At 38.3% G+C, this 21,694-nt stretch overlaps 1 protein-coding gene across 1 annotated transcript in view; it reads left to right on the plus strand.

Annotated features, from left to right (window-relative positions):
- The first annotated feature begins 917 nt into the window (after nt 1-917).
- jak2b (Janus kinase 2b) overlaps nt 918-21,694 on the plus strand; it is a 69,757-nt gene continuing 48,980 nt past the window's right edge. The window contains exons 1-2 of the mRNA XM_067438113.1: nt 918-1,655; nt 21,163-21,406. Coding sequence (XP_067294214.1) covers nt 21,205-21,406 — 202 coding nt within the window. The 5' untranslated portion in view covers nt 918-1,655; nt 21,163-21,204. The remainder of the gene's footprint in view (nt 1,656-21,162; nt 21,407-21,694) is intronic.

The raw sequence follows: 21,694 nt of genomic DNA on the forward strand, positions 1-21,694 counted from the left end.
GTGACGGTGAGCTTCATTACACGCGGGACTGAAATGCTGGCTACAAAGAAATTTCTAGCTCTCGTTTTGGTCATAGTTTGTCTTGAAAAACCAAGATATTTGACTGTCGTCGTAGGAGAAGTCACACTGCAGGATTCTGTGCCAAATCTTCTGACACTGCCAGAATTTCATCTGAGGTAAAATTTTATCCCAGCGCTCTTTTAATCGGCTGCCGGTGAACATGTCAAACTAACGACCAAAGACGTCAGATTTTAGCTTAGGATCTGAGAAATCTTTTAGGATTTGCTAAATTTGTCTCAGACGGCCAAATCCAGGGCAAAATCGCACAGTGTGCACCCGGCTTTAGAAAGAAAAAAAACTACTGGTGTGCATCTTGTGACAAAACAATTAAATTGCTTTCAATTAATAATGCTCAAAAATGCATTATAGTCTTGAACTAGGCTGCATTATCTATGAAACCGGGCATGAATCAAAAATTGTGTAATGTTCCCCTTGTGAATTAGCTCAAGAATCCAAGTTAAAATATGCTGTTGATTCATCACACTGTTTGGTGTTTGGGTAAATGGGTTTGTTTGACATTTTGATGAATTGAAAAAGGGGGGAAACTCAAAAAGTTAGTTTGAATAAGCAGTAAAGCATGTGTATAGCAAACATACTTTGCTTTCACCTAAAACCAAAGTAAAAGGTCAAAACAAAGAGTATCTGTGAAGGACGTTCGCCATCCTAACTTTCACTTCCTGGCTATTATTTAACCAAGTCACTCAACCAAAAATATGCTTTTTAAAATGACCAAATATAAAATGAACGAATAATCTAAAGGCTCAGAGCTGGGAGGGTCTATAGGTTAGTTAATAATTGATTGTAATCTGATGAAGGTGATACAGCAAAGGGTCAGTGAATAACTCTTCTGTTACACATGGGTAGTGTTTTAAAACCGACATAGGCAGATTTTGGGGAAATATATGCTAATGAACCTATATGCTGTCCAAACCTGCTGTCTAGGTGGGCAGCACACTAGGTATTGAGACACGTCCCGAGTAGCGTGTCAACTGCAGAAGCACAGGACGCGAGACACCACAGGAGCAGATAGACTGCTTGCAGGAAATTAAAACTCGTCCTCGCTGGTCTGAAAAGGATAGACAAAACCGCGGTCGTTTGAAGACAAACAGAGGTGGTTTGTTAAAGCATGACCTGGTGATAGTCTGACTGTCATGGGTGAGTTAGCATGCTCGCTAGCTGTCACACCACTGGTGATCTTAAGACATGTCGCGCCCATAACATATTCATCAGGTGGCTTTATGTAAGACCATGTATCGTCGTAGTTGTGGTCGAATTGAGTTGAGACATCATGCTTGGTGCGAAGCTGTGGTCATGTTTTGTAAATAAGGGAAGCAGCAGCACATGCTAACTCGCAGCTAGCCGTCTAAACTTGACCCTAAACATCTTACCGAGCAGTGCTACAAGAAGTCAAATGTTACGACAGCTAACGGGATGGTTGATCCTCACGTAAGTGACGATGAGCGACAAAAATATTTGGATTACAAGAAACGGCATGGATTGAATGACTTTCGCTCGGATATTTAAAGTTTCAAGTGCGGCGCTCGTCACGCGAGTTGGCTAGCAGTGTCGCTAGCTCAGCAACCCCAAACATACAAGTAAGTATTTCTCTTTACAGTAATTGTTTTTCTCGTCCAAATGTGTTTTTTTCTTTTTCTTGTGTATTGCACCCTGTATTACCATATGTTAATGTTGAAGATTAGATTCATTACATGCTGTCATGTATAATTCATATTTTTATGTAACTGTACAGTCAGCTTGGCACACTGTCGACTGTTGAGTGTTAATAAATTAATGGAGTAACGTTACAGGTTCACTTCTATCCATGCATAATTCATATACACGAGTTTATTCAACTAAGTTACGGGCCCTTCTAAAAAATAATTTTATTTAAGATATTTTTCACACTCTCACTTGTTTATTTAACGTCCGGCCGGCGGTCAGTATAGCTAGTATTTATGTATCTTAAAAACAGCTTATTAAACAATGGTTTCGCATATTTGTGCTTAATTGATTTGAAAGTTATGCACAATCAAAATATTTTGTTCCGTGATTTACAATAAAGGTTTCATTTGTTAGCATAACATGTTAACACGAACAAATGAAAAATGCTTCTAAAAAATTAGTTAGGCGTCATTCATTGAGAAATAAGCTTTCCCCTGAACTTTTGATTAGGGCTGTGCGATATTGAAGAAATATGCTATGCAGTATTTATTTTCTCGGTTTTATTTGGCAGAAGCGCTTTTCTCTTAGCAGTGTGAAAATGTCACAGCAGCGCAGAGCAAATGCACAGAGTAACGTCATAACATAATTTTAAACAAACTTAAATCGAATATGATAAACAGAGCTGCTTTACCTATACTCATGACGGAAAAAGCGGAAATAGTGCAGGTACCCGGCCCGTCATAATAAAAGCCCCGGTGCTCGCGAGCCGTGTGTTTGTGTAACAATCGCTCCAGCAGCCATGCTCAGCTCCACAACACTCGGCCCTGCTCTGCTTTACACTACAGTTACAGTACGATATTGCTTTTAGGGTCTAAAATCTATTTAAATTATATTTTAAAAAATCTTTACAAACTGAGAATGATACCATGTATGTGTTACACATTCTTTCTGGGAAAAGAAAGTGGAAAAAAAGAAAGTGGAAAGACCAGCAGTGTTTTATCAAAAATTTGTCAGAAATCTGCTAATACAATTTTATCATCTATGTTTCGGTGTGTGTGCATCAGACAGCGCAAGATTCTAAGGAGTTGTTTTTCACAAGTTATAGTGTTTAATAACTCTTTAAGGTCAAGCAAGTCACATAAGTAACAGTCGTGTGCGCAGTCTATTCTCTGCTATATGCGTCGACCTAAAACGTACGCTTTTCACAATGTTCAAGTATCCTACTAAAATCATTCAGATACTGCGTGCCGTTCCGTTATGCATATTGCGATATGTTAACTTTAAAACTAGCGTGCACAGTTGGTAATAACACAATAACCATACCGTGTTGTTCATTATAAACGTAGGATTATGAATTATATTGAGAACATCATACATAGAAAGCCTGCCGTAATTTAACGTTAACGTTACCCTGTAAACTTTAGCTGCAGTTCATCGTGAAGCGTTTTAACTTCTTGTGGAGGGGCAGCATAAACACGAAGAGCTGGTACAGATCTTTATTCAGGAGCAGCTGAATTAAATGTTCGGATTTAGGAACATCAGAATGACTGCTGTGTTCATTATTACACCCAAGAACAGAACACAACAGTCACCCAGCGTCTCTACTTATAAAATGGCGGACTGTAACGACCATGGACATCATATAGATTTGAAACCTATATGATGTCTATTGTAATGACGACAGCTGGAGCTCGCGCAGGGATGAAACCCTGCTTGTCAATCAACAACAGTCATGGGAGGGGTGTCCGAGCGTGTGACGTCACACATCAAACGGCTCGATTTGAGACAGGGGAAAACATATAAGGAGATTTAAAAAAAAAAAAAAAAAACACTTGATGTATTTTTATCATTATATGATGGTTGTGTACAGACACCGCCAACGCACATTTCCATACAATCAGCTTGTAAAAGTGCATGTACCATTATATGACCCCTTTAACAAAAACCCCTTTGTAGAAACCCCTTTCAGATAGTGCGTGCCATTGTGATATGCGTATTGCGATATGTACATTTGCGATATTTTAATAATTTTGATATATTGCACAGCCCTAGTGTCTTTCAAAATTCAAGATTCTTGAAGGTAGCAAAAACACATGACATAGTAAAAAAAAAAAAGTGTTTTAATGGAAACTCTGTTTTGTTCAAAATGGACTAAATTGTTCAAAATAGACTAAAGTGTAAGTCTGTTTTAGACTCTTTTATAAAATATTTTAATTTAAGAAAATCAAACCCTGTGACACATAAGTGCCTGTAGTTGAAGAAATGCCCACGTGTGCAATGTTTCTTTCAAAGGAACTCTTTTAAACCACTGTCAGCTCAAATCTTCCCTTTCATCTTGACCATGTAATAGTTTTTGCATAGCAATATATTCATGATAGGAATAAAACACGTGTTGCGGTTGGCAGCAGAAATGGCCTGCACCGTGCTTGAAGGTGATGTTACAGTGAAAAAAACAAAAAAACTCCCCCACAGGAAGTCGAGTTCACTCACTTCTTGTGCTGAAGAAAATCCTCCTGTTGAAGGCCTTTACTCCTTCAGAGAGTTTCTGTTCTCTACATCTTCCATTCAATATTTTGAGTTGGATTTTATTTAGCTTATTTATAGAGTTTTGTGAATGTGCATGCATGGGCTTTTCACTCTGTCAGGTTTAGTTGTGCGGTTTACAGGATGTGAGATTTAATTCAAAAGCTAAGATGCAAAAAAGTTGACTCAAACATCCACAAAGAGCCATAGCATGCACTGTTTCGTTACAAACTTTTCCAAAACACATTACCATCCATGTTTACCTTTCAATGACAGGTACTGGGCGATCAGCGTTCAGTCTGAAATGAATGCTGTGTGAATGCAGGCTTTGCATTGATCCTGTTGTTTGAAAGATTATTGAATCATATAAAGTCTGTTACTGATTGAAAGAGCCTGCTTATTTTTCTTCAACCTTCCCAGTACGAATGAGTTGTTGCAGCGCCTGCATCCCATAGAGAATTCCTAAATATAGAAAGGGCACGGGCGGGCGGGGGATCTCAATGTTTGCAACAGTGCAAACAATATGAGTCGTTATTAATAAATAAGCGTGTAGTGCAATAGCACAATCCAATAATCAATCGCAGTGCAGGTTTAAGTCAAAGTCTGTCTGTGATGTTGGTCAAAAAGCTTTCTGAACTCTACCGTCTGACTTTGGCCAGTCGCTCAAGGGCTTATTGTAAAACAGTAGGCTCTTACTGTAAAAGCACAGTCAAGACATTTCTTTTTCTTGAAACAAATTTCATAATCTTCTGATGGCCTTTGTGTCCTGTTTTTGTGTGTGTGTGTGTTGCCATAGCAAACAGCAGCAATGATGACAGTCCCAGCTTTGCTATTATTGCAGTTCCATTTATGTTGTACTTTATATGGTATTGCATAATTATTTTCTTGTTACCAGTAGTGTTGATGCTATCTTGTAAACACTTCTCCAAAGCTGATGGATTTGATTCTGAAAACAAAAGATAGTAAGAACAATTTTGTTGCCACACCGCCCATTTGCGAGTCTCGCGAGTGTGAGTGCGACACGCTAATCCTAGTCTCTTCTATAGTTAATCTTAAAACTTTGCAGGGATTGCTCTGTAAATTAAATTGAGAATATAACTAATACATATGCTATTTTAAATACTGTAGTCTACGCCAGAGCCATGACTTGTACGTCTGTGAAAATACCGTGCCAGGCAGGCTACACAAATATCGATCTTGACTTTGTTAGCCTCTTTTCTTTTTTACATTTCGTACTGTACATTTAACTGTAACACTGTACATTTAACTTAAAATATTTCATTTTGTACAAGAAAACAGCCCTTGTTAAGGGGGGGGGGGGGGGGGAACACTCAGTTTCAGTCAATCTCATGTCAATCTTGAGTACCTATAGAGTAGTACTGCATCCTTCATATCTCCGAAAAGTCTTTAGTTTTATTATATTTGTAAAAGAAATATGGGCTGTACCGAGTCTTTCCGGAAAAAACAGAGCGCCTGGAGGTGTATCGTGTGGGCGGAGCTAAAGAATGACGAATGCGCAAAGCGGTGACGTCCTCAAGCGTGGAGAAACCCATGCTATCGATTTCAGCTAATAGATATGATCCAGAATCTAATTCGGAGGCTGAAATAGAAACAGCAACAGCAGGACGTCCGTCTCTGTGGTATGTACTGTATTTAGTGGCCTGTCAACATTTGTCTTTACTCTCCGTTTATGAGGACATGATTCGGTTTATGGACTATTGTATGCGACCAAACCTTAGTAGCAAGCAAAACGGTTTTGCACGTCAGACTAGTGTAACGTTATACATAGAACAGCAATGAAGTCCGTTAGTGCATTTGAATGATGGACGCACGCGATCGTGTCGTTTACTGATGTTTACATACGCAACGATAGCCAACAGCACAGACATTTGAAGCAGTTTTACTCACCGGCTGCTTCCAAAGCAGGACCGAACCTTTATCGCTGGGACGGCTCCATCAAAAACACTTCTTGGAGTGTGGAGATCCACTTTGCGATGCGACTGAAGCATTTCTGCGTTCAAATCGGTTCAAATGCAGCGCTGCGTTCCCGGAATGTCGCTTAATGTCAAAGTGGAGGAATGAAGTGGAGCGCAGCGCGGACTATAACGACATAAGTGTTCACGGACGACTGCATCTGCAGCTGAGAGAGTGTTTATGAGCGTGCATTTCCTCTCTCGCTCTAGTTCACCCTACCGGGAGAAGAGCACGTACGGCCCATACAAGGACCTTCAGGTCTATTAACGTCAAGTCGAGCCATACTCGAAAAAAAAACTCTCAGAAACCGGAAGGAGTATTTTTAACACAGAAATACTCCATCAAACGTCCAACATTAGTTTTTGAAACTTTGTCTATGTTTAGGATGGGAATCCAAGTCTTTAACAGTGTAAAAATCTCAGTATGCATGAAACAGCATTTAACCCCCCCCCCCCTTAATGAATTAGTAGTAGCCTATTGTAGTGTCTCAGGAAATCTTGGTTATTGTCACATACGCTGTAAAAACTTTTACAATTTACCCTTTTTATTTTTTGGTGAAACATTTTTACTCAAAAAGTTACTTTTCAAGCAGTGAAATCAATTACATACACTGTATGAGCTGAGTAAATGCAAGTTAAAAAAAATAGATCTGAATAACTGCATTTGGTACATTTGCAAATGAAAGAAGAAGAAATTGGGGAAAATACATTTAAAAACAAATATTTATGAATAATATTAACAGTTTTTATTTATGAGTAATATTAACTTTTATATTTAATTTCCTCTAAACCTTTGTAAAATACTCCACACAACCACACTTATACATGACATTGGCCTTGATTTTGGATGAGTAATGTTACAGCAATGCAGCATTACTGTTTTGACATGTATACAATACTGCCAACATTTAAATTGAACCTGAGATGAGACACGCTCTGCGAGTGCACCGTTTTAAAAACATTTTATCATGCGAATGAATTATATTCATTATCTTAGAAATAAAGTTGTGTGTTTTGAGCAAGGCATCAGGCGTTTCAAAGACGGACGCCACACTCGATTAGGTGACTCACATTGCGTCCCTGTATGTTGTTTTGCATTAAATAAAAGGCTTTTAAGCACAGTAATGATTTTATAGATAAAATAAAACACACAAACCTGAATTTCACAGAGGAAATGCACCAATTATGTAACACTGAGAAAAAGGAACTGTTCTGGGGACTGAAGAGAATTCAAGCAGCTGCGAGTCTATGTTTTTCCAATTCAAATCGCAGTTCACAATTTTCAAAAATAAATTTTCGAAATGTTTATTATTAATATTTTGATGTTGTCGGATCAAAGATGACAGTTTTGAGATTGCACAGACTGGGGGAAGCATTATGAAGGAACCTTACTTAACAGTTCCTATATCAATATCAAAACTAATAGAAAATAGCCTTAAAGGTGCAGTATGTAATATTGACAGCTAGCGATTGAAATAGGTACTGCAGTCCAAATTCAATGTACGAGAGAGAGTTGTTTCTCCCACCTTGTCCTCCCAGACTTGACACTAGTTTGAGCTTGTTCCGCCAGTTTGAGGAGGAACAAACGCAATTGACAATGGAAGGCAACGAGAAGACTTATACACGTGTTAGTTGATTCATTGATTTATCCATGTTTTAATATGCTCCTGTTCATAGAGAGTTTGAGGCTTTTAAAGTCAAGTAAGTCTGTTTGTAAGCTGTGTTTTCTGCCAACTGGCAACCCATGGTGTCGAAATACTATTGGGTAAACTGAATCACAGACCAAAACAAAAACACATTCTGACACAGAAAGTACATTTGAATAACTGTCTGTAGCATTGCTTTTTATAAAAACAAGTATGTGAACATGTTTCCTAAATGTCTACAAACATTTTTATGCTTTACTACAAGAAAAAAAAAGGAAAAAAAAAGAAAAACATAAAGCACCTCATACAGCACCTTTAACCCTTAAATGCAAAGGATTCGCCAAACATTCTTACATATTCGGGTCGTTAGCAACCCGGATCTATATTTCACATGGATAGACCTCTACCTGTCGTGATAATATATAAAACTCCTGATGTTAGAGTAACACTTACAGAAGAATAAAAATAAAACCTATTTCGTTACCTTTTGGAGCTTGGAAGGATTCAGTTTGAGCAGATGTTTAATACCATTATCATCTGTCCTCGTCAGAGTTCATTTACCAGTAGATTCAGCATTTGCCTCATATTTGCGATCTCGAGCATATTCTCCAAACTCATTTTCAACATCTTCAAAATCAATATTTTGATCACTGACAGCTTCTTGACCACATCCATCATCAAGAGACAGTGACACTAATATTTGATTTGTGTTTAGTACTTGCTCTCTGCAGTAAATCACTAAGCCATTTCAAGTTTTGCAGATTATAATTATTATTGTTTTGTTTTCTGTCAGAGGTAACTACGAGTGAAACGTCACTTCATCATTGCGTATCAGACATTGCCACCTTGTGGAATAAAGGTGAATTGCGCCCTATTTCGTCATTATAGATTAATTTATCATTGTGCAAAAAAAAATATACGTACAATCATACACACCTCGGGTCGTTAGCGACCCTATACAATTTTGACAAAAAACTTGTGAAAAAACAGGCATTCAATTATAATTCTATTATTTTTTTCTTGTTATATTGTTTAAAATGGATTGATTGAGGAATACTAAGAAGGTTGATTTTTACCCCCCAAATGCCATTTTTCCCCCAGAGAACCCCCCGAGAAGCTATTGTTTAGGACTAGTAGTTGGCGGGTTTTGTTGTAAAAACTTGGCAACCCTGTCTGCACGCGTGCTGAAATCAGGCTGGAATACACAATCTTTGCCGGTGTTGTAAAAAAACAAAAACAATGTAATAATACACAGAGTGCTTACCCAACATGATCATCATTTCTGAGAGAAATTGTGATGGTGAATGCAAACAAGCTCTCCGTTTAGGATTCGAACAAATATAATCCAAGCCCCTTTGATGATGTGCATGATTTGAGTACTGTTGATCATCTGTCCGTCATCGGCTAAAGCCCGCCCTGATGATTTCATTGGTTCGAACAGTTTCCGTTCGGGGATGATTACTCCTCTATGGAGCGAGGCCAGACTGAACTGCCCGACCTAAAAATGTTGTGGGCGGGGCAAAGTTCGGCTGGCATCCAGGCTAAGTCGAATCATCTATGTGTGTGAATGGGTTGGGAGGGACACAACACTAGTCAGCAGGAGGGTATTTTCCTTTACACACTGCATGCAGCAAAAACTTTTAATAAAGCAATCAAAACTGCCTACCAACTGACAGAAGAACTGACAATGGCTTTCTTATTTAGGTTTAAATAAAAGGTAAAGTGGTTGATAAACATTCGTAAAACGTTTTCTCTTAACATTTTAAAGCCACGCTTGAAATACAGAACATCACACAAATATATAAAAGAACATTTTGATAAATAAAAAATAAATAAAAAAAACCTGCCTAGAGAGGAAAAGAACACTTTGAGTGCGTTTACATCAAGGGGGTAATCTAGCACTCGGAAAGCGTTCCACCCATTGCTAACCAAGCCATCACCTGCTGTTAGCATCCCATTGACTCCCATTGACAGTGAATAACTTTACATCTGAGGCGTTTAAAGACTCCATTTGTCCATTGTTTATTTATAAAGAAACCGACAATGCATAAAAGGCTCCATTACCTTGAAATGGCACTCCATGTGGTGTGGCAGGATTTTAAACAACTTCCTGACTTTCCGCGGACAGGTGCAAAATGGAGGAGGAGCGGGACAAATACAACACAGACCAACACAAATTATTTAAAACAAGAGCCAGAGCAAATACATTGCATTGTATCTGCAATTTTATATAGAATCAATACAGAAACAAACTACTTGTGAAATTAGTAACACTTCTGCAGATTTTCCGTATCATAACAAGAGTCTCAACTGAAGAAGAAAAAACGCTGCCTGCCAAAATGCTCTCGAGGCGCTTTCAGCAGAGCGTTTTCAGATCAAGAAAGAATTTTTGCAGACGGGCGTATGTTTTGGTTTGGTACAGCCCTGGGACTAATACTCCATATGATACTACATATAAAAAGACGCTTTACACGCATAAGTTTGTTGCACCATTCCTGTCAGATCCAATATAGAAGGCACAACATTGTGTCTGCAAATCCAGCAATTGAGACTTGTTTAAAAACTAGTCAGCGGTGAAATAAAGCGAACACATGAACATGGTCTTTCTCACGTTAGTTGGAACTTCATTAAAAATAAATGAAGCATCATACATTCCTAATATTATGATCTGTAGGAAGCTTATGCAGCGACTGTGTTCTTCCACAATATCTTGCTATCTTCTTCCACATGTTTATTGCTGCTGGCTAGCGAGCCGAACAGCTCAATGAGTCGGTGGGCGGGGCTACTCAATTAAACGTTCTGTAGAGGTGTGTATCGTCGTGCAATGACGTCAGGATGAAGCTCACAATCGTTTTCTGGTCCTGGTGTCTATAAAAGCTTTTCTTTGACTAAAAAGGAAGTTTTCAGCTATGAAACTTACAGGATAATCTTAAATTATCATGACCTTTTAAGCTCAAGGGAAAGTCAAGGGGGTAATCTAGCACTCGGAAAGCGTTCCACCCATAGGGGCGGCCATTGCTAACCAAGCCATCACCTGCTGTTAGCATCCCATTGACTCCCATTCATTTTTGAGTCAGTTTGAGTCACCCCCAAAGCTTGCACAGTCCCCTAGCTCTTCCTGGGTCGACATTACATTTGGTAACGGCCTGTTATATCCGAGAGTGTCATGATTCAGAAGTCTGGATGACTTGGCCAACACCAAATTAGGGCCGGGTGATAGAGTAATATATCTATATATTTTTATATCTACTGTATGTATGTAGGAGGAGGCAGTACAGTAGTTTAATTTTATGAGAGTATCTATAAAATATACAGAAGCATGCCGACTGAGCTGCGGCAGGGAAATTGCATGATAAGCCAATTTGTCATAACAAGATACATGCTCTTTATTAAAGGATTACTTCAGCGATTAGCATATGGCTTTCTATCAGTAGAAACCCTTGAGTATATTCGAATGATCGTGCTCCCCCCTCTCATATCTTCCTGAGACGAGATTTATATGCATTTTTATTTCTGGAAAAATTACTCCGGTGACGCAAATATCGTCGATTTGCATCACCGGTAAAATGTTTGTCCAGACGCTAAAGACTACAGCCAGCAGAGGGAGCTATTTCTGCATGTTGGGGATGGGATCACACTCACAGCTCAGCTCGGCTCAGGCATTCATGGAAATGGTGCGGCCGGCGGAGCAAAGTGAGTATTTTATCTTCTGAAATTAATTCCTATGAAAGTTAATCTTCCAAAGGCATGAACTGAAAACGCGCCAGACTGAACACATGTTGAGAACTACTGATGCGAGCGTGGACGCGTATACCTCAGCTCTCATCACGAGAGCTCATTCAGCTCATCACTCCTGCTGCATTTGAGCTGACACTTCCTCAGCGGCTAAATCACAATATATCGAACAGACACTTTCAGTGTTTAATTGTAGTGTCTGTTCTCTAACTGAACTGATTTTATGAAGATGAACGCAGTGGTTGGTGGGAAAGTCAAAAGCCCCTTTCACACTGCGATTTTGGCAAATACACAGATAATGCGACCAGGCATTTGTTCCCGGGCCGCTAGATTTGGCCCATTCACACTGCCAGCTAAATACCGTAATATGTGCGCTTTCACACACAACCTGTAACAGTCCCGGATTGAGTTGACACATGACATCCGAATGTGACGTATAATGGCGAGCGATCTCCGCTTCAGCGCGGATAGTAAGGAGCTCCGTGGTCTCGACTTGTGTCCAGTTTGCACACATTTCTGCTTGTTTAATTTTAGTTTCTTTTGTATACGAACACTCTCTGTGTTTAAAACACTGACTAGCTCTTCTGGCACTGCAGGGTTGTATTATTGAAAAAACAAGCTCTATGAGTCGCACGATAAATGTACACATTGCGGCATTAGTTTTGGCTTTTGTTAACACTAGGGCTGTGTATTGCCAAGACTCTGGCGATACAATACGTATCACGATACAGGGGTTACGATACGATGTATTGCAATACATTGCGATATTTCTTTTTTGTGTGTTTTTGTTTTTTATAATTTAAAAGAATAAAGAACACAACCATAAGCCTAAAACATGAGACAAAGTATTTTATTTAATTAATACAGTATAATTGATATCACTAATCATATGCAATGTGCAATCTACACTCTAAAAACTAATACTATGATTTACTCAATTTTTTTGGTGAAACATTTTTACACTAAAAAAATTGAGTAAATTTTAAAGCAGTGAAATCAATTATAGACACCATATGAACTGAGTAAATGTAAGTAAAAAAATTAAGTAGATCTGAGTAACGGCATTTGTTACATTAACAAATTCAATTGAGTAGAAAAAATTGGGTAAAAAGCATTTAAAAACCAATATTTATGACTAATTTGAACTGTTTTTACTTATGAGTATTACTAACTTGTATAGTATAACTTTAATTTCCTCTAAACCTTTGTAAAATACTCCACAGTCCACACAAACACATACATGACATGGCCTTTATTGTCGACGAGTAACTTAAGTTAAAGCAATAACGTTACAGCATATACTGTTTTGACATGTTAAGAATAACAGTTATTTTACAACATTTAAACTCATGTAACAGACATTTTAGAAGTAAAAATGAAACATTTAAAAGTAATTCAAGTGTAATCAACCGGTCTGTTATCCCATTTCCACCGTATCAGCGCTGTCTCTCGAGCCTGAGAGGGACTAACGTTAGTGGTCTGCGGGTGGACTTTGAACTTGAGACCGGTTTCGTAGCTGAAAGATGCTGCGAGGCGCCAGACTCCATAACCTGACAATAAACAAACAGTGCCCAGTTTAAATAAGATTTTATCATCCAAATTCATTATATTCATTATCTTAACGAATAAAGTTGTGTGTTTTGAGCAACACAGCAGGCGTTTCAAAGACCAACGCCACACGTTAACTTAAGGTGACTCACACTGCGTCCCTAGATGTTGTTTTGAATTAAACAAAATGCCTTTTAGCACAGTAATGATTATATAGATAAAACAAAACATACAAACCTGAAGTTCACAGAGGAAATGCCCCAATTCTGCGACGCTGAGAAGAAGAAACTGCTCTGGTGGTGACTGAGGAGAATTCAAATATCCGCCCTCACTCAACCGTCGAGCTGACATCACGTCAGAGGGTGGGGGAGGGGTGCATTGTTTTAATCGAGTAAACTTACTCAATTTCTTCAGTGTGTGTTAAATATTAATAATCTTGATTTTAATCAAGTAAATGATATTGAGAGATTTTATTAAGTTAATAAAGTTAATTATTACTGTGATATTTACTAAGCCACTGAATTATTTTTTAGAGTGTAAGTTAAGGGAAATGTAAAGTTACTGCAGGATTCTTTGTGTAAATGTTTTAAAGGTTCACAGTATAGCAGTGGCTATTTAACAACAGAAAGTGCAGTCCATTTCATGACAGAATGACTGTTTGTTTTATATTTAACACAGTAGGGCTACTACTATCTCACAGAACGCGTTTTTGCAGCGAGGCGCCTTTTTTGAATGGATTTCGGTTGGCAGAGAGCATTATGCGTGTTGCTTATGCGCCCTGGGCGCCTCGCGTTTTTGAATGAGCGCATGAAGTTGAAAAAAGTCAGCTCTGAGCGGAAAAGAACGCAACATCATCAAGCTTATTTTCTGTTGTCCAATCAAATGAATGAAGTGGCAGGCCTTCCGTTGTGTTGACCGTTACATTGATTTGACTGACAGTACAGGTGATTCGGGGGTTGCCTAGAAACATTAAAGCGCACTGCTCATTTTTGAATGAAAAAACGCCGACCAAAAAAGGGAGTGCAGTGCGCCTCGCGTTTTCGAACCTGAAAAACGCGTTCTGTGTGATCGGACCCTAAAGCTGTTTTCTATAGAGCAGTCTATTTTAAAAAAGTGCTATTTCAAGTAACGTTACTGAACTGCAGAGCTGGTGCATCCATATCCACATCGCTATGATCTTTCGTTCTCCTGCCACCGCTGTCAGTTTTGGAGTGTGTTTATTTTGTTACTGAGAGGAAAACGTGCAGTAAATTCTATCGAAACACTTCTCACCAGCGCGGGTGACGACAGGATGTTAAGCGAGCTCTCTGTTTCAATGTGTTTCCCGAGTATTAGATTATAACTTGGCCTATTTTGCAAACAAAATGATTCTTGTCGATTTCCTTAGTGGCTTATTTTTAGCTGAAGCCAACATGAGTCCACACTTCAGCTCTGTACTGCAAGAGCGGAATAATTCTATCGTCTTGAGAGCTGGGTTTGCTAATGTAAACACTAACGTTAGTGATGCACGCACTTTTACCTTCTGCTTCTCTGAGATAACACTGCCATCTAGCGGTGGGGTGTTATACAGTCTGGTTTAATCTAGGGCTGAAACGATTCATCGAGTAACTCGAGTTAATCGAATCAAAAAAATCCTCGAGGCAAAATCATCTGCCTCGACGCTTCGCTTAGTCCATTTAACTACACACAGATATTGCACAAAGACATTTTTTGTGTAAGGACTCGGAGTATGAGCGGATTGCGGTTATATCCGCGGTTCGGGTGCGTATAAACATCCCAAACATTGCAGGTGGATGAGAGAAATCGTTAATATGTTGATTTTAATAAAGACGCGGAACTCTCATATCACGCTAAAACGCAATGAATGCGTGTCGTTCTTTAACTTTCGTTTTCAGCTCATGTCGAGATCAAAGACCGCAATGCGAGAGAGAGAGAGCGGGCGGGCATCAGCACTGGTAATATCATTTAATATCGCTGTTTTTAAATGAAGAAAACTGTGTGTTGAGCTTCAGGATGCGGCGCTGAACATTTAAGTTTCATTTGCGGCAGTACACGCGTCAGCTGAGGAGATACGCGCGACTCCAAACACATGAACGCGATGGACTTTGCAGCTTTGCACATGGATCACCGTCATTGTGATGTGTGTGAAATCTTTAATGAGACTTTATATATCCTACTTGATAATATCTTCGAAATGCACCATTAGATGTTCTCAATATAGGCGCAACAAATATCAGAACAAGCTGTAACGCGTGTGTGTGTGTGTGTGTGATGAGCAGCGCTCGTGCTTTCAGAGCTCAGAGCTGCGTGCTTTCATTGATTTGTGTAATTTAAATATCACACTTTAATCATATTTATAGCTACTAACTTAAAACAAGCTGTGTTACAATGATGAATGATTAGTTCAAAAGATCAGCATGTGTGATGTACTTTAACTGAATTAATATCTCGCGTTTGATCATGTTCTAGCGGTTATTCCTCTGTGTGATGTAGCCTATAGGTTGTCGACCCTGGTTTATGTAAATGTAATTTTGCCAAAATAAGTTTTTTTGTTTTGTTTAGCAACCTACTTCAGTGTAGCTAATATGTGACGATAGCATCGCGCTTAACACGGTGGATTTGAAGTTGTGACTATTGGGCACTGGTGGATGGTTTGCTTCTAACAGCTGATTCGGTGACGATAGAGCTGATCCGCACATCTCTTATTCCAAGTTAACCTGTCCAATACATTTTGCTTCAGTAAAGGAGTAAATAAGACAGTAAATGCTTATGTCATGCCTGAGCTGAAGCTGATACATGAAAGTTAAGTTGCACAACATAAATACAATGTTTAGTTATTTATATTATTTATAGAATATTTATAGAATATTAGAATATTTATATTATATAGAATTTATAGAATATTTATATTATTTATATTGGCATTATTGTTATTTATATTACTAATATTTAGATTTATTGGTTGTAGGTTTAGTTTTAGATTGAACTATGTTAACCTTTTTGAAGTAATTTGAAATAGATTTTTATTTAATATAATATGGCAATTGTATGCATTAAAATTGTTTAGTTTCACTGTTATTAATGTGTGCAATTTCAGCAATAAAACTTAATTTTTCTAAAAAGAAGACAAATTAGATGTTAATTTTAAGATACCCGTCTTATTGTCTCTTATTGCTCTTTAATAAAGAAAAAGTAATTATTATCCGATTAATCGATCGATTAAGTGGTAGATTAATCGATTACAAAAAGAATCGATAGCTGCAGCCCTAGTTTAATCCGAACACAAAGCCACGAATCTTGGATGCAAATAAATAAATATATAAATATCAATACAGCGTTTTTGAGAATCGATACAGTATCGCCAAACATAATATCGCGATATTCACGTGTATTGATATTTTCTTACACCCCTAGTTCACACAGTGCTCGTCCCGGATCAAACCCCACAATGTTACTAGGTCCCCGACCCGGGTTCAAATCGGTAATCAATTCCGGGACGTGGTTGCTTTCACACAGAAGGCGACCTGGCAATGTTCCGGGAATATTGCGGTCCGACGTGCAGTGTGAAAGGGGCTAAAGTGATTCAGTAGTGGTAGCTTTGTGAGTGGCCTCACAGGGTAGTGAAGCATTCTGGGAATTGTATAGTCTTTCATCCCCATGAGACAAAAATACATTTTCTGTCTTTTCTCAGTCTAAAAAATCACCAAATTCAAAAATTATTTTACATTTCTACTACATTAATGGCCCAGTTTAAATACAGATTCATCTTCCCAACGCTGAAGTACCCCTTTAAGGGCTTAAAAATGCCTTGTGAGATATAGCTAACGCAAATAGTTGTAACATTTTGCTTTTCCTGTCAGATGCTAATTTGTGCTCATTGCATAACTTGCATTTTACATCATGCAGATCTCTATCGGTAAATGTTAGAAGGTCATTCAAATTTATTCTGTTTTGGTGTCAGGAGAGGATGAGTTGTAATCCAATCTCCACTAAACTTCACAGAACGACGATGCGCATTGAATAGCACAATAATTCTGACTAAAATATACATTTAAAATGCTTGTTGGTAATAATTTTAAATATGATTAATTCTAAAATTATGTATGTGGCACAAGTATATTTTTATTATAGAAGGAACTGTAAAGTGACTATTGTAATGGGGTTATCAAATGGAGTGTGATGTGGTCCTCTTGCCAGTAAAGTCTGAAGTGAATAGAAAACGAGTTGAAAAAACGGAGATGTGTATTGCCATACAGCCTAAAAAAATACAGAGATTCACTCGAAAGTGAAGTGAAAATGATGACGCAGGGAAGGGCATTGCAATAGGCTATATATATCAAGTAAACTCTGTACGCTTGTTAATGTGTGTACAGTTCACACAGTGGTTGCTAGTACAGTGTTGTACTCTTCATATACAGACAGGTAAAAGCACGCTGTTGATAGAATTCACCTGATCCTTCTGCATTTACACATTCGGTGTTTTGACCATATATACAACAACTACTATGACTGTCAGATGGTTTGCGGATCGGGTCCGTTCTCTAATCCGTGAGTAATACCCAAATGACAGATATTGAAGTTAAGGCATATTGAAGTTATTGTTGTGTTTGTGTATAATTACATTTGTGTGTTACACCTATTATCTGGAGCAGCTAAAGAATTAAAAACCCTTTACTTGATTCAAAATCTTGTTAGAGTCTGAAATCATAAATCAGCATGGATTTAGGAATTCTGACTAACTCTAAACTTCTGCTTTTTAAGTCGCTGAAAAAAAATTAAAGTTCTATTTCATGATTTAATGAAGTATTAGAAGTGAGTAAATAAATAAAGCAACAAACTTTTTTCTTCACATGAAAGAGTGTGAAAACCCTTTTATTAGATGCAAGTGGCTGTTCGCACAGGACATAGTTATGTGTTCAAAAAGAGTTTAGTGGACAGAGATTTCTATCTGGCGCATGGCATCTCCACATAAACCTGACCCCCTGGTCATACACAGATGTGGCTTTGACAAGATAACCTTACAAAGCATCAGGATTCAGGTCAAGCTTACATGCTGACCACATGAAAATGATTAGGTCATACACAAAAAGATCTTGGTATACCATGGCTAGCAAGTTATTGATTAAAATTTTCCTTAATTAGCATTACAATTACCATTAATTCCACTTTCAGCATCAACATAATTGTTATTGTAAAATGCCACATGGTTGCTGATATATTTTACAGGGCTACTTTGTATTCTTTTTGTTTTGTTTTGGTTGTTGTTGTTTGTTTTTGTTTTGGTTGTAGATAATAGGAACAGGGAATGAATGCACATTGCTTTTCAGATTTAAATTTGCGATCACGTACTGCTTAAACAGGAATGTTTATACCTGCAGCTGTGGTAACTAGAGCAGAGCTGGCAACCCGGATGCCAAAACACTACCGACTTTGTGATTGGTCGATAGGTGGAGGGCGGAGCTTCAGGCCAAAACACAACATGTCAACATCAGTTGAGGGCTGCAACAACAACTTTTAAATGACAATATCCTGGCCAGACTATGTTGTCAGTGATAAGTATTTGAAATGAACATAATTTCTTAATGTCTAGTGACATATCAGGGCCATTTTATGATTCATTGAAATACATTTCTTTCATACAGTTCATTTAAGGTATAATTCAACCAAAATTTTAAACTGACATCATGTACTCACCCTCTTGTCGTTTCGTTTAACTTCCAAACACAAATTAAGATATTCTTTATGAAACCTGAACTTTTTCTGTCCCTCCATTTAAAGTCCATTCTTCTCAAACTTAAAAGATCCCAAAAATTGAATAAAGGCATCGTAGAAATAACTAATCGAGTTATTTAGTTTTTATGCACTAATCTAGTTTTAGTAGTATGATTATTGAAAGCATTTTAGATGGTTTATTCTTATATGTATAGTGCATTAATAGCAGGAGAAGTGGGATTGAGCCCCGGGAGAAAATGCTGCCTGTTTTGAAAGCACGAATAATGCATGAGAGAACAAAATTAACGTTTACTGAGTTTGTGACATTACTGCTTAAAATGACTGTATATAATGTTTGATAATGCAATTGTGGAATATTTGCGGCTCTTGATAATGGTACACTAATAATAATATCATTTAAATAATAATAAAATAGTAAAATAAACTCCCAATCGATTTTAACTGGCCATGCGCTGAGTGAACGTGCAACTTCAGTAGATGGCGCTCCCGGTACACAAGGTGGTGCAGCTGAGCCATTTACGCTTCTGACACTCGCTTTTAACACAAAAGAAGATGAGAGACAGTATTTACGTGCTTGCCAAAACCATTCACACACTTTTTGCTAACTGGCAAGCAGCATTAGCAGCTCATCTTCTTCTCTGATGATCCTACGTCCTCTTCTTCGTATCAATGTGTGCTTGGCAAGACCGTTTTGTGCTTGAGTGCCACCAAGTACTGTTTTTCTCCTGGCACGTGAACAAAAGCGGCAATCTCATTGGTCGGCTGGTTTTTAGCACAGTGCGTCAAACCAAAAAAACAAACCCAAGGGTTTAAAAAAAAAAGATGTTATTACTCTTTTATGCCTGCTGTTTTTCACGTCGGTGTGCACACATTGTTGCCCTTTGTTTAGTCAAGAGGCGTTAAACGTTGTGATAAACATGTGCGATAATCGTCCCGGTGTGAATAGGCCTTTAAATTGAAAGCAGCCTAATATACTTAATTGTCTCTGTGTTTTTAATGTTCAAAAACACTCGCTGCTAATGACTGAATAGCTTTTGTTATTCTCTGTTTAATCTATGTTTAGTTTATACAGTGATGACTATGCTGTATTTTTTGGGTCTGATTAGCCTATAGGGGTTGAGCGACTTCCAATTTTTTTAAGTCGACATTTATGTGATGAAGTCGAGTCAATGTTGACTAGTCGCTGATGACGTCATTAATAAACAAAGAAGCCTGAACCTCGAGCTGAGACGCGAACACGGATTTTCTTGTGCACAGGACAGCTGTGGCATATGACACAGCACTGCCCACAAGGTTATTGGTCCTACATAACAGCTTTTGTATCAGTTCTTTTGTCTTATGGTTGTAATATTTCTCACACATTTCTGTTCATTCTGAATAAGATGCAGAAAGTAGCACAATAAAGATTACATGTATATGAATGCATTAGTGAGTGATTGCATGTGAATTAATTCTACCTGCCAACGTCTCTATACTAATAGTGAAGCTCTGAGCTTTAGTTATCAAAAAATATATGCTAGAACTTTTCCGTTTCTAAGCTATTTTATTGATAAATCACAGAACATTGTTGACAATACATTTCTGCGCTACTGAATGGTTTTAAATGAGGCGCACGCAATCTCTGCGTGATCTGGTTCGGCTATGTGTGTGCGTTGCAATGCATTAGTTTTAGCACGATGATTAACTTGCGTGTACAATAAGCGTGCATTCTCCCGATCAGTTTTGAGCATCCTGATTTTATAATCAAACATGTCTTGTAGAGAGCTCTTGGAGTATGCATTTTTGTCATTTTTTACTGCTGAAAAGAGAGCCTGCTTCAGGAAATTGCTTACCCTGTTGCGCCTTCTATAGGCCAGTCAAGCTTAAAGCGTCATGGCAGAACATTATAGTCGACTAGTCGGTGCAACCCCTATTAGCCTACTTTATAAAATTGTTGTACCTGAAAATTGTGAATTTTCACTGGTATCTAAAAGTTCGGTGTCATAACTCCCTGTTTTTCCCAAAACTTTGCTAAATTTTCATGACCGGTTAAGCATATTTATGTCTGGTCGCTGGCCATTGGCAGGTGTGGCAAGAAGTTAGTTTTAGGGTCTGCTCGTGTTTTTTTGGATCAGAGCAGATGCTTTCAGTTTATATTTCTTTAAAAAAAAAGGCAAAAACGGCTGGGGACGGTACCGCGGTGGCCAAGTAATATACGCCCCAGAACACTGTGTAACACCGGTAACGCAGTAAATCTACCGCAGCAAGTAGATAATGTACTCTTTCTCCATGCCCTCCACCAGGTGAATGTTGCTGTTTAATCTCTCATCACATGTGTCTCTGTAATGGACATGGAGACGGAAGTCTGTAAACCACATTATCAAAACGGTGGCGTCCACCATGAGGAAATCTGTCCAAAGCAGACCACCGTTCTCAAGATCCACCTCTACCACAGCAACCAGAGCGATTCTAACTGCACCCCTCTCTGTTACCCCCCGGGAGAGTACGTGACCGAACAGCTCATCATCGATGCTGCCAAGGAGTGCGGTCAGTTGTGCCCATCATGTGATTTATAGAAAAGAAGCTGAAAGTGTATTTAGAAGTTATAAAGTAGATATGAATTACATGTTCTGAGAAATAATAATATGTTGCACTGTTTTCCATCCAGATGCAATGAGATAAATCCCTTGCATGGAGACTGTGACAAACATCCCACAACATGATTTTTATTGGTTGCTTGGTGTCTAAACTTGTTTTGTTCCACTGATTAGTCCCACCTACTGTGAAGTTTCATTTATCAAAAACTGGGATGCTCACTGCTGTGTGTTAAACAAA

The sequence above is a fragment of the Pseudorasbora parva genome, chromosome 3, assembly GCF_024679245.1.
Source record: "Pseudorasbora parva isolate DD20220531a chromosome 3, ASM2467924v1, whole genome shotgun sequence".
In the NCBI taxonomy this organism is placed as follows: Eukaryota; Metazoa; Chordata; class Actinopteri; order Cypriniformes; family Gobionidae; genus Pseudorasbora; species Pseudorasbora parva.